The sequence below is a fragment of the Heterodontus francisci genome, chromosome 3 (genome assembly GCF_036365525.1).
Source record: "Heterodontus francisci isolate sHetFra1 chromosome 3, sHetFra1.hap1, whole genome shotgun sequence".
Taxonomy (NCBI): domain Eukaryota; kingdom Metazoa; phylum Chordata; class Chondrichthyes; order Heterodontiformes; family Heterodontidae; genus Heterodontus; species Heterodontus francisci.
The window spans coordinates 91186656-91201071 of NC_090373.1; the positions used below are offsets into that span (position 1 = coordinate 91186656).

General features: G+C 40.2%; 1 protein-coding gene across 1 annotated transcript in view; it reads left to right on the forward strand.

Annotated features, from left to right (window-relative positions):
• Positions 1 to 516: 516 nt before the first annotated feature.
• The window catches only part of LOC137358404 (fibronectin type III domain-containing protein 5-like), a 265469-nt gene continuing 251569 nt past the window's right edge, over positions 517 to 14416 (forward strand). Inside the window, exon 1 of the mRNA XM_068024350.1 lies at positions 517 to 1085. Within this exon, the coding sequence (XP_067880451.1) occupies positions 1010 to 1085 (76 nt within the window). The 5' untranslated portion in view covers positions 517 to 1009. The remainder of the gene's footprint in view (positions 1086 to 14416) is intronic.

The following is a 14416-nucleotide window of genomic DNA, read 5'->3' on the forward strand; positions in this document are numbered from 1 at the left end:
TCGATGTTGTGCCGACCTGTGAAACCATCTGCCCTACACTATTCCATTTTCATCCATATGTCTATCCAATGACCACTTAAATGCCCTTAAAGTTGGCGAGTCTACTCGAATTCTAATTCTATGTATTGTTTTATATATCGAAAAAAAGTTGCTGAAAGATGAAGACCCTTTTACGGTGGCATAACAATGAGTGATGTCAGCGGTTAAGTCATCTAGTAGTGACAAGCTTACGTGTACTCAGCCACGTTTGCGTTTCTGTCCTCCCAGGGAAACTTGGTAAATTAACTCATTGCTCTGTTTTGTTCTTTACAGCGTTTCTCTGCTCCCTTCCCCTCCCCTGGTTAACTGCTTCTTGTAGCTCATCAGACTGCGGTGGCAGAAGCCCAAGCCAACACTGTCAGCGACCGTTCACTGGTCGACCTGCCAGTGACTCCTTCTGCACAAACCAATCCCTGCCACCGACAGGCGGGCTTTCCCCGCCGCCAGTCTTTTTTTTCATATTACGGGGAAGTTTCATCTCTGTGAGGAGCCGCTTTTTCTTCTTATCTCACGTACCCTCTCTTCCTGAGCGTGAAATGTTCATTGTGCCTCACCATTAAGGCGAGATCTCCTTGCTGAGCTTCCAGTCTCTCTTCTCGTGTTAATGATCGGCCTTCTGCTGAATGATTCCACAGTTTACGGACGTTTCCTAAATCGGCACCTTGCACGCTGCCTAGGGATATAACTGAATGGTGAGACTTGATCCCGAGGGATTTATTTTTCTCTCCTTGGCCGCTTTTCATTCCAGTCAACTTTCAGCAACACGTCGTCCCTGTGATCCTACCCTCGTCCTGAAACGAATGACTTGAGATTAAGAAACTGTCACACGATCCGATGGGAGACTGGGAAAATAAATTATTACGGTCTTCTCGCTCTCGAGATATTTTTGTAGAGAAGGTGCCAGGATTGTTTTCATGTGTCATTTAGAGCCGTTGAACAAACCGTGTAGATTTTATTTGGAGCGGACGGAATGGCACAATTCCCCTTATATTTGAACTCCGCAATGCTGGTGTTATTTAGTTGTGACTTCCGCCTGGTGACAGCAAGTAAGTGGATTTTTTTAAAAAATCTGATCTTCCTGAGCATTACACAGATGCAGTTGTAACTTAAACGGCATAGATACTCATCCACGTTTCCCAAGTGAATGTAAATCATTGGGGTAGCCAGCAGGTTTATGACCTCAATTGATGGTAATAAAGAAAGACAGTGGAGAACTGCGCCAAGAAGGGAGGAATGTAAAGTGTTCAGTGGTGTGCGGCGTGGGCTGTTAGTTTGGCGCTGAATTACATATATCTCGGTCGGGACTCGAGTTTCAGCTTCATGAACATGGCAGAGTAGAGGGGAACAGGGTGAAAAATAAAGAACAAAAATGCAAAGAGAATGCGATTCCTCTTGATGCAGGACAAAGCATCAATGTATAAATGGTCACAAAAAATCAAGCTGAGAAAGTCATCCAGGTACAGACCCAAAGATACACGACCAGTGTTGAGCAACATTGCTCGCGAGTGTTTGAGTAAAACAGCCCGGGTAACCTTGAAGAAGGAAGGTGATGGCGACAGTCACCGGGTCGAATGAGATCGGACTTGGAGACTGGGGGTGACATGACAAGGAAGGAGAAACAAATGGAATATTACAGCAAGGTGGGAAAGTGAGAGGGTTAAACAAATCTGGAGAAATTGTGGGGCACCAGAAAAATACCGAAACGTGCTAACCTAAGAAGTGTGAAGTATGAGCAATGCGTAAAACAATATAGTGGGTAAGAAACAATGAATGAAGAAATGTGAGCAAGCAGTTTGAGAAAGTGATTACAATTAATCTAAACAAAAAGCAGAAAAAGGGAAGAGAGTAACACTGCCATACTTTGAAATAGAACACCTGTGTAAATCTCATGCTCCTGTTTAGTTCCAAGTTGTCTTGAGAGAACAGGGAGGTAAAATTAATTAAAAACCAAAAAGTGCTGGAAATACTCAGCAGGTCTGGCAGCATCTGTAGAGAGAGAGAGTGTGTGTCAGCGTTTCAGGTCAGTGATCTTTCATCAGAACACCAGAAAAATTAATATTTGGCGAAGAATTGTTTGTTATGAGTTTCTGGTTTAGTAATGTGTTCAGTATATTCACAATATTTTTATTAGTTCGGGATAGTCCGTATTTGTACTGAAGCCTGCAGCACCGGATGCTAGCCTACTTGTGTTGGCAACTGACCTACATGATCGATTTGTCATCTGCATAGCAACCAATGGAACGTGGTTTCTTTTTGGATATGCGTGTATTTAGGTAGGGATGATGCATGCAAAAATGTATTTACTGTAATTGAAAGTGTATGGGCGAAACACATTGTTCGCCTGACAATGTTAATTTTACTGACTGTTGCTTCTGCCAAGTACAGCAGTTGCAAACTTGAGCTGTGGCATTGTTCATTAGATGTTAAGTATTCCTGTTGTGACAAAAGTTGTGCATGTTTTTGCACTAATTTAAATACTTGGAATAAGGCGTAGTTTTACACACACAGTCCCCTACGTGGTGAGTTCCCTCACATTCAGGCCATCGGGGCAAATGAATAGGAAGAGGTAAGTTACGCAATAGAGAGGTGATCTTTCTTAAAGGCCGATTATCAAGTTCATCCCAAGGACGTGGGAACAGGGCATCAGTCAACTCACCATCTTGGAACGCAGCGTGGGCAGACCTAAAAGAGGAATTAAATGCAAATAAATGCCTCAAATACATAAACTAACACAGTTTCAACAAATTTTGAAGAAAATAATTATCAGGATTCTAGTATAATATTGCTGAATTATTTCAATATTTTCTTGAATGTGTAGCGAAAAATAATTTTGCTGTTTATTTTCACCTGACTCTGGTTATAAAAACAATGCAACAACTTGCAGCGGAGTGTAAATGCAGTATGCACCAGTGTTGTGTTTACATGCATGCGATACGGGTCTTTATTTTATGCGCACATTACTTTCAAGCATCTCCATGTTGCAGACATATATCTGAATTATCACTTAACAGATTTGCACATAGCCGGCGGCAGCACTCAACAGCTCAATCCCATACCGTTGATATAATGTCCGTTCTGTTCTTTCATCTATAGCCACTTGTACCAAAAGTAAAATGTTCATCTAATGCTTAGCAAATGCGTGTAACAGTGTAACTTGGAGTTTGGGAGTGAATTTAATCCTCTAGTTTATTTGTAAACTTTTTTTAATTAGCTGTTTTGCAGCATCTTTAGTCAAGGTTGAAATGTGTGATAATCCACATTTGTTTGAGGGCCAAATTCAGCCATTTTAAAAGGTCCCAATCCTGCTGTTGAGTAAAACCACTTGGGAAAGAACACAAACTCTCCAGTAGGCACGAAGAATGCAATCATTTGTTTCAATTGAAGTCTCCATCTGCAATTAAACTAAAATGTCAATTACATTCAGAATAATTTCATAAAGCATTTATATATTTCACTGTACCTGATGTTGCTGAAATAGCAGTGATTCCGATCTTTGTGTCTGAATCTAGGTTCAGTGCATTGTTTCTAGTGTATACTCATAACTTTCTCATTCTCTTTTATTCGTTTCATGGGATGTGGACGTCGCTGGCGAGCCCAGCATTTATTGTCTGTTTGCATGTGAAAGGATTTGGAAATTTGAACTGCACAACTTTGATTGAAATTAGTCAGAAGTCTATCAGAGAACACCTAATCATCTACAGAAGTGTAAACAGAAAGACAAATTGGCTTGACTCAAAGTAGTCCTTTCTTATCATCGCATAGAAGCTGCCATTTTCTTCAGTCCTTCCTGTCGGTAAAGGTAAGCGGGAGCTATTTGCTCCAATTCTTCAAGAAAATAAAACCTCAGATTTAGGGACAGTAATACCAGAATCTTAATTAATTTTCAAATTTTAGATCATGAAAACACCACAATCGGCATTTTATAAACATTGTCAGGACATAGCTCATCTGATGGGAACATGCATTTCTAATATAAATGTACATCGAGAATATCATTTTAAAGAACCGCTGTTGAGACATATCCTTTTGCAGGTGGTAATATGTTTTTTAGTTGTATTTGCAATCCGATACTCAAACTGAATTTGTGACACTTAGTGTGCCGGGATTGTTTAAGGGTCCCATAAATAATCTACAAAAGTATCTAGTGAATTTGGGAAGCATTATTCGCTTATTGGACCAAGGTCACCTCGCTCCTCAACTACTAAAACTCGGCGGCCAGTCCTTTGATTCGTCTTGGCATGTTTATCGACCCTAAACAAAGGTGCCATTTAAAGGCGGATTGTTGTTAAAACTGGAAAGAAATCCAGTGCTTAGCCCAAGAACAGAAAGCACCATAACTGCCTGTTTTTCATTAAACTTTTAACAGTCCTGGATAGACGAGACATGTTTCTTTGCTTGCTCGGTTCTATTTTCATGTGCCAGTCGTGGAGCAGCTGAAATAACTAGCTACTCTTTCTCTGCCCAACTAGTTACTGAGCGAATAATAAAAGCAAAATTACCGTGGATGCTGGAAATCTGAAATAAAAACAAAAAATGCTGGAACCACTCAGCAGGTCTGGCAGCATCTGTGGAAAGAGAAGCAGAGTTAACGTTTCGGGTCAGTGACCCTTCTTCATTCTGAGTTCCGAAGAAGGGTCACTGACCCGGAATGTTAACTCTGCTTCTCTTTCCACAGATGCTGCCAGACCTGCTGCGTGGTTCCAACATTTCTTGTTTTTATTTCAGTTACCGAGCGCTCGATCGGACTTAGTAGACAAAATGTACTTGTGCTGCTCTCAGAAATTGAGCTAATGCCAGATCAAATCGATCCGAACCAGGAATGAGTTGAGATTTGTTAATGGAGGAACTCTCAAGAGGAATTGCGCAGTAAAAAATTAAATGGGAGATCACACAGACACACACACCTCTGAACTCCGCCCCTCTCTAACCCTCTGTCCTCCCTCATCCACCTGTCCCAATAAACTGGCAATTGGAGTGGACTTGAGCACTTCTTCACCGTTCAGTCGTTTACTAACATACATTTGCTTCAGTCTTCAGCTACCATGTAATGTATTACGCCAAATTATATCATCCTGGCTAGTAATAGTATCCGTTGTACAGCTGATAGCTTGTGAAACATTTGAAATTAAATAAAATCATGAAAACAGGTGTCGCTGAGTTTTATTCTATCTGCTTCTTTGCCGTGAATTGTGCCATAGGTTTTCTACATTGTACTGCTCTCTTTGCGAAACCTTGGTCATTTGAGTGGAAATGGTGTTGGGTGTCCTGTACGTAGTCATTTACGGTACAGTGGAAGACCATTCGGCCCATTGGGGCCATGCCGGCTCTCCATGGAGCGATGCATTCAGTTCCACGTGTTCCGGATCAGTGCTTGTGGTACCGGTTCCTGTGGATGTCATGCATTCTGGACGATGCAAGATCTCATTATGTTAATGGTGGGTTGGAAAACTCTGCTACAGTCTGCATATTGTATCGATCGGGTTGTGTGAAAAGGAGGAATTGTCACGTATTCAATATGTTCTGATTAGATTATGTAAACCAATCTTGTGATAGGTGAGACTTGTCAGAATCTTTTTATATGCTGCTAATGGGGTTATATAATATCCGTTTTGGTTTAATAATTATCATGTCTACCACCAATGTCAATTAGGCCAGATTGCTGCTTTAATATCTTTTTGGGGAAATTTTGTATTCATCAAGTAGGAGAATGTCAAAGCTGCAGAATTTAAATACTTGTTAATATTATATATACATCCCTTTGTCAGTTAAAGCTTCCTGTGCTCCGAAAGCAGCCCCCCAAAAAAACCTCAATCCTAACCTCCGAGAAACACTCACTATTACATCAATGTGGCGTCTCCAGTTTTCATATTAACAATCTTTATACAAAGACACAATACTCTGTGATGTTGGAATTCTGAAATAAAAACAAAGTGCTGGAAATACTCAACAGGGCTGGCAGCACCTGTGGAGAGAGAAACAGTTAACGGTTCAGGTTCATGACGCTTCATCAGAACTGGAAACGCTAGAGATGTAACAGATTTTGAGAAGTACGGAGATGGGGGGAAATAGGGAGGGGAGGAAAGAACAAAAGGGAAGGTTTGTGGTAGGGCAGGAAGGTAGCCGAGATTAAATGACAAAAGGGATGATGGTGTAAAGCAAAGGGGGGGGGGGGGGGGGGCGGTGGTAATGGGGCAAAGTAAAGCAACAAAAGATGGGTTTACAGGAGTTGTAAATGGCAACAACAGAATCATTAGCAGCACTTGCTGTCCGGAAAAAAATGAAAGCGGTTGTGGTTTGAAACTGATCTGAAATTGTTGAACTCAATGTTGAGTCCGAAATGTTGGAAAGTGATCCATCCTTATGTCCGGCTAATACAATAGTAAATTTACATCTCATTCAAACTTGTGGGAGATTTATGCTTTTTTTTAAATGTAGGATCCTAATCTCAGTTGTAACAGATTTTCATTCCGTCTGTCTGGACTGAATTGAAGTCCAAGTTACCAAGGTAAGAAGATAACATGCTAAGCCACTGCACATCCAATGCGCCCCATACCCCACCATGGAATAAGACTGCTCCAGTGCAGCTGGTTTCTTTTATGAAATATGTACAGTCTACCTTATCTCACTCTCATTTACAACATCTATGCTCCGAAGTATTTAAACATTTTGGGTCATATCTCATCTCTGTAGTCTTCATAACTTTAAACCCAAAATTGTGCTTGTCACTCCTCTCTGAAACTTCTGCAATAAGGAAAATCCTTTGAAAGCAAAGTTGCAAAAAAAAAAGTTTTTCATACATTGCATGACCCAGTCCATGTTTTAAACATAGCTTCACTAATGATCTTACAATGTTGGACTAACTTTTATTCTGATTTAAAATTCAAATAACATTGATTTATCTTCATAGTTGGCCTAACTTTGTTAATAGTTTCATGTTGCCTGGAAACTTTCAATGAATTATCAATAATCAGATCCAAATGCTTTCCTTTCCACTTTATTAAACCTTGCATTACATGTAGAGATTTCCTCCAAAATGCTTTACTTTATCTTTACCTTCATTTAAATCCATCTGCTATTGCATATCCCATTTCCTCCAGTTAGTCGCGATCTCTGCTATCTTCCTCTTTGCTGAAACATTTCCGTTATAAAGGGTTGTCAAGGATTTGTTAAGGAAAGGTCATGTCTTTCTTCCTCAAAAAATTCAATTAAGTTATTAACAAGGAGGATTGATGAGGGCAGTGCAGTGGATGTTATCTACATAGATTTTAGTAAGGAAGTTGACAAGGTCCCACATGGCAGACTGGTCAGAAAAGTAAAAGCCCATGGGATATAGGGGAATGTCATGAGTTGGATCCAAAATTGGCTCAGTGACAGGAAACAAGGGGTAATGGTCGATGGATGTTTTTGCGAATGGAAAGCTGTTTCCAGTGGCGTTCCACAGGGCTCAGTATTGGGGTCCCTTGCTATTTGTGGTATATATTAATGATTTGGATTTACATGTGGGAGGCATGATTGGCAAATTTGCAGATGAGACAAAAATTGGCCGTGTAGTTGATAGTGAAGAGAACTGCTGTAGACTCCAGAATAATATCAATGGTTTGGTTGAGTGGGCGGAAAGGTGGCAAATGGAATTCAATCTGGAGAAGTGTAAGGTAATGCATTTGGGGAGGGCAAACAAAGCAAGGGAATACACAATAAATGGGAGGATATTGAGAAGGATAGAAGAAGTGAGAGACCTTGGTCCACAGGTCCCTGAAGGTGGCAGGCCAGGTAGATAGAGTGGTGAAGAAGGCATATGGAATGCTTTCCTTTATTGGCTGAGATTTAGAATAAAAAAAGCAGGGATGTAATGCTGGAACTGTATAAAATGCTGGTTAGGCCACAGCTGGAGTATTATGTACAGTTCTGGTCACATTACAGGTAGGACATAATTGCTCTGGAGAGAGTACAGAGGAGATTTACAAGAATGTTGCCAGGGCTTGAAAATTGCAGCTATGAGGAAAGATTGGATAGGCTGGGGTTGTTTTCCTCAGAACAGAGGAGGCTGAGGGGTGACTTAAATTGAGGTGTACAAAATTATGAGGGGCCTAGATAGAGTAGACAGAAGGGACCTGTTTCCCCCAGCAGAGAGGTCAATTACCAGGGGGCATAGATTTAAGGTGATTGGTAGAAGGATTAGAGGGGACATGAGGAAAAACTTTTTCACCCAAAGGGTGGCAGGTGTCTAGAATTCACTGCCCGGATCAGTGGTGGAGGCAGAAACCCTCAATTCATTTAAAAGATACCTGGACCCGCACCTGAAGTGCTATAACCGCAAGGCTTTGGAACAGGTGCTGGAAGGTGGGATTAGATTGGGTGGCTAGTTTTTTCAGCCGGCGCAATGGGCTGAATGGCCACTTTTTGTGCCTTAACTTTTCAATGGTTCTATGGTCAACATCACAACATTTTTGGAAGTGCATGAGTGAGGCAGGATGCCAATCCATAAAACAAACATTGCTTCACTTTTTTAAAAGAATTACACAAATCAAAATTGGTGACCATTTTAGAGGTTTGGTTTTGGTTTAAAACTAAGGTTCTGATGATCCACTTTAAAATTTGTAAGTAAGCCAACTCTAAGGCAAAAGTTAAATATGGATTCAGTTTTTTTTTTAAATGAGTGGAAAAGCATTTTTCACTTTGGCTGCCCTGTGGGTTAGATGGAAGCATAACATTATTGAGATATTGATATTTTAAGTGAATGTGGCAAATGGATTTCAATGTAAGTAAATGTCAGGTCATCCACTTTGGACCTAAAAAGGATAGAACATGGTACTTTCTAAATGGTGAAATTTTGGAAGCAGTGGATCTCGAAAGAGATTTTGGGATCAAGATACACAGATCATTAAAATGTCAAGAACAGGTACAGAAAATAATCAAAAAGGCTAGTAGAATGCTGGCCTTTACATTGTTATGCCAATGTGTTTTGTTGAATGATTTTCTTTGGTCTACTGGCTGGAGATCTGAATTTGTATTTTTTTTTAAAGACATTTTTAAAAAGACAAGCTGCCAGCAAAGTCATCCTTTTCAGCTTAAGATGATTACCTAATTTGCAACATTGTATCCTACACTGCAATGCAATCTCATCATAGGACAACCCCCTCATGCCAGGGACTAATTTAGTAAAGCTTCGCTGCACTGCCTCCAGTGCAAGTATATCCTTTCTTAAATGTGGAGACCAAAACTGCACACAGTATTCTAGGTGCAGTCTACCAAAGCACTGTACAATTTTAGTAAGATTTCTTTATTCCTGTACTCCAAACCCCTTGCGATAAAGGCCAACATGCCATTTGCCTTCCTAATAGCCTGCTGTACCTGCATGTTAACTTTGTTCCTTGCACGAGTACCCCTAGGTCTCTCTGAACATCAACACTTACCAGTTTCACACCTTTGAAAAAATATTTTGCTTTTCTAGTTTTACGACCAAAGTGAACAACTTTACACTTCCCTACATTGTACTCCATTTGCCATCTCATTGCCCATTCGCTTAACCTGTCTATATCTCTTTGCAGCCTCTCTACATCCTTTCCGCAGCTTACCTTTCCACCAAGCTTTGTATCATCAGCAAACTTAGATACATTACTCTGTCTCTTCATCCAAGTCATTAATATAGAGTGTAAATAGCTGAGGTCCCAGCACTGATCCTTGTGGCACCCCACTTATTCACTGCCTGCCAACTTGAAAATGCCCTTTTTATGCCCACTATGTTTTCTGTCTATTAACCAATCCTCTAGCCACACTAATATATTACCCCCAACACCATGAGCCCTTATCTCACCTATTAATCTTTTATGTGGCACCTTATCAAATGCCTTTTGAAAATCCAGGTATACTACATCTCCTGGTTCCCCTTTATCTACCCTACTGGTTACATCCTCATAAAACTCTAATAAATTTGTTAAACAGGATCCCCCTTTAGTAAAACCATGCTGACTTGTTCTAATCATACTATGTTTTTCCAAGTGCAATGTTAAGACTTCTTTAATAGTTTCTAGCATCTTCCCAATGACTGATGTTAGGCTAACTGGCCTGCAGCTACTCTCTTCCTTTTTATGCACTTTAAAAGCTCTTACAATCTGTTTTTAATATTGCTGGCTAGCTTACTGTCCTTATTTTTCCTTTTTATCAACTTTTTGGTGGCTCTTTTCTGGTTTCTAAAGCACTCCCAATCCTCAGACTTGCTACTATTTTTTTAGCAATATTGTAAGTCTCTTCTTTTAGTCTAATACTCTCCTTAACTTCCTGGGTGAGCCATGGATGGGTCTTGATGAGTTTTTGTTTTTGAACAGAATATACTTTTGTTGAATCCTTTGAATCGTTTCTTTAAATGTTTCCCACTGTTCATTTACCACCATACCTTTCAGTCTATTTACCCAATTAACCTTAGCCAATTCTCCCCCCATACCTTCGTAATTGGCTTTGTTTAAGCTTCTTGTTTGTGATCGAAATGTCACTTTCAAACTTAATCTGAAATTCAATGGTATTATGATCACTATTTTCCCGTGGATCCTTTACTATGACATTGCTTATTAACCCTGCTTCATTACACAGTATGAGATCTAAGATAGCTTTATCCCTAGTTGGTTCTATAGCATAAAAGCAAAATAATGCGGATGCTGGAAATCTGAAATAAAAACAAGAAATGCTGGAAATACTTAGCAGGTCTGGCAGCGTCTGTGGAGAGAGAAGCAGAGTTAACATTTCGGGTCAGTGACCCTTCTTCGGAACTGGCAAATATTAGAAATGTCAAAGGTTATAAGCAAGTAAAGCGGGGGGTGGGGCAAGAGATAACAAAGGAGAAGGTGTAGATTGGACAAGGCCACAGAATAGCTGACCAGAAGGTCATGGAGCAAAGGCAAACAATATGTTAATGGTGTGTTGAAAGACAAAGCATTAGTACAGATAGGGTGTTAACGGACTGAAGATTGAACAGCAGCAAGTACAAACATGAAAAAAAACAGTGGGTAAGCAAACTGAAGAAACTAAGATAAAATGAAATAAACATACACAAAAATGTAAAAAAAGAAAAGATAACTAAAAATAAAAGTAAATGGTTCTATAACATATTGCTCCAAGAAACTGTCATGGAAACATTCTACAAATTCATCTTCTAGACCACTGTCGCCAATCTGATTGTCCCAGTCTTTATGCAGATTAAAGTCCACTGTACTCCAGGTGTGGTCTCACCAATACCCTATACAACTGTAGCAAAATATCCCTACTTTTATATTCCATTCCCCTTGCAATAAGTGACAACATTCCATTTGCATTCCTAATCACTTGCTGTAACTGCATTTCAACCTTTTGTGATTCATGTACCAGGACACTTGGATCCCTCTGTACCTCAGAGTTCTGCAATCTCTCTCATCCTGCTAATCTAATTGCATAACACTTAATTTCATAATTTATTTAATTTCATAGCTTATTTAATAATCTTGGAGAGTCAATTTCCTCCAAGTGAACTGAGATAGCATAAATGAGCTCATGAGTTCATTTTTACTCCTTTTTTTTATCACACAGCCAGATTCTCTCAACTTTCACCAATACATGTTCTGTGGCATCCGGTAAATTATAACTGTGTGAATGCACCCTAAAATTGTTCAAAGTCATAGTATTTGGCCCATACAAATTGGAGTTGGCACATGGAAGACAGAATAGGAGTTAAAAGGGCTTGTTTGGAGTTGAACTGTCTGAGATGACATAGAATCATAGAACGATTACAGCACAAAAGGTGGCCAGTCGGCCCATTGTGTCCATGCCGGCCCTCTGCAAGATCAACTCAGCCAGTCCCATTCCTTCGCCTTTCTCCCATAGCCTTGCAAATTTTTTCTTTTCAGATAATATCCAATTCCCTTTGAAAGCCATGATTGAATCTGCCTCCACCGCACTCACATGCCTGGAAGATGAAGATTGGAACAGAATCAACTCAATACAGCAGTTTTGGTAATGCAATACTTGAGCCAGGCAGTTGCACAGTTCTCCATGGGCCTATTGATGACTGATATTCTATGGGCATCAATAAGTGACGTACGTTCCTGCAGGGAGATGGTGTACACTCTATATTTGGCAAACTGAGGCTCATAGGAACTTGTCGCAGAAGACTGGTGTGTAAATAAGTTAGCTGGCAGAATGGATTGATATGCAAACTTAAGAGTTTCCACCGCAGCACCTGCTAGTTTCAGACCTGAACTGCAAATTTCAGACTGTAATATAAATAGTCTGTTCTAGTTCAGGTCCTAACAGGCCATTTCAGAAGGGCCAACAAGGGGGAAAAAAATTACTTGGGCAGTATGTGATTCTTACTTTATCCCCAGAAGGACAAGCAATTAACAGTTTTAAACCAAAAAAAAAAAAACTGAACTGTTTGGTGCATGTGTGTCCTGATATGACATTGCCTCCAGAGGCATGCCCAAGATCAAAGATGAGGTTTTGAAGGTGTGAGTGTAAATCTGGCTTCCAAACTAAAAGCAAACTTGCAAGTAATTTGCTTTAAGTTGCATTGATGACAATAGAATGCATCCTTACAAAAACAAAGAGATTTTATTGCAGTTGTTACTGCTACATTTATTAGATTGGTGATTTACATTAATGGGGATGAATACCTCACAGCTCCAGGGACCCGGGTTCAATTCTGGGTACTGCCTGTGCGGAGTTTGCAAGTTCTCCCTGTGTCTGCATGGGTTTTCGTCGGGTGCTCCGGTTTCCTCCCGCCGCCAAAGACTTTCAGGTGATAGGTAAATTAGCCATTGTAAATTGCCCCTAGTGTAGGTAGGTGGTAGGGAATATGGGATTACTGTAGGGTTAGTATAAATGGGTGGTTCTTGGTCGGCACAGACTCGGTGGGCCGAAGGGCCTGTTTCAGTGCTGTATCTCTAAATAAATAAATAAATATTTCTGTATCATTATATTCTGTAGTCTCTACATTACTCTGTGTGTGGATACATCCCCGTCCGTGTAGCGGAGCCTGGTCTCCAGTGTCTCGGCTATTCTTACCATTGGACAAAGACCTTGCTTTGTTCGAACTGTGTGGTCATCGGTGTGCAACAGCCACCCCACATTAAAAGAACCCACGCACAGGCGTCTTCCACCCTCTCAAAATGAACTTCATGACCTGGAATATCAGGATTGAACTATTAAGTCACCTAAGGACCCTCAACCCTGGAGTAGAAGAAAGTCATCCTCGTTTTCTGAGGGACAGAAGAAGAAATTATAACCAACATACAACTGAACTGCCAATTTGAACATATCAGCAATGAGGATTCAGTGATGGTGATCAGGATTGAGAATTTCTACTCACCACCGCCTCCCCCCCCCCCCCCCACCACCCCCCAGCCTACAGACACCGTTCCATTAGTTATATTGGCACAATCTGCACTAAACCAGTGCAAAGGTTCTTGGAAATTTAAACCTAAGTGAATTACACCCAAAATTCACTTGCATTTGAATCTAAGGGCCCGATAAGGGTCTAACTTTGCAAAGATCAATGATTGAAACTTGGTTGCCTTTGTGATTTAGTACCACAACAAAAGGTGCTCCTATCCACTCAGCTAGTAAAGAGCCAAACCATTGGAACTATTGGAAAAGCTCTGTTAGTAATGCCTCATTCTTGGATATGTAATGCTCGCCCTAAAGTTAAGTGCATACAGTATCCCCACTATATAGGAAGCTGGTATGGTTTTTCCTAAAGAAGATAAAACGCATTTGAAAACAGCCAGCTTTCATGTTGTCTCGCTGAATGAGTGCACATTTTGCAGATTCTAAGCAGTAAGAAAAGCAACTGTGAACAGGGAAAGAAGGGTTTGTGTCATCTGGTCTGCATGGTGATTCCAGAATACTGCAGCATGCTTGAAGTGGAGGATTTCTGTGGCAAAGACTATGTCGATTGGAAGGTCAAGCACGTGGTTGTTTTAATTAACATTAGTCAGCTGAATTTACTGTGGGTCGGATAATAAATTGCCGATTGAGGTGAGTCTGATATTATTGATCTTGGAGTATTCACCTAACTGGTATTGAAATTAGTGAACCGCTAAATTTAATTAAGATTTTTAATTATAATTTAAGTAATGTAGCCATGTGCAAAGCAATATTTTCTGCACATCACTGCTAAATTTACATAGAATCAGAAAAAACAAAATAGACTTAATTAAATAAATCCACATTACCGGCGATCTTGAAGGAAAAGCTGTGATTGAGTTCTGACTTATCCTGAAATTCTGCTGTGGGATATTAGCATATGGATGCTTGAAGCATTTGTATGAAATTCCTCATTCTGCTATTTGTTGCATAGGGTTTAAAGTGTTAATTGTGTAGAAGTTAACTATTCCATTAAAATAGCAGAGCG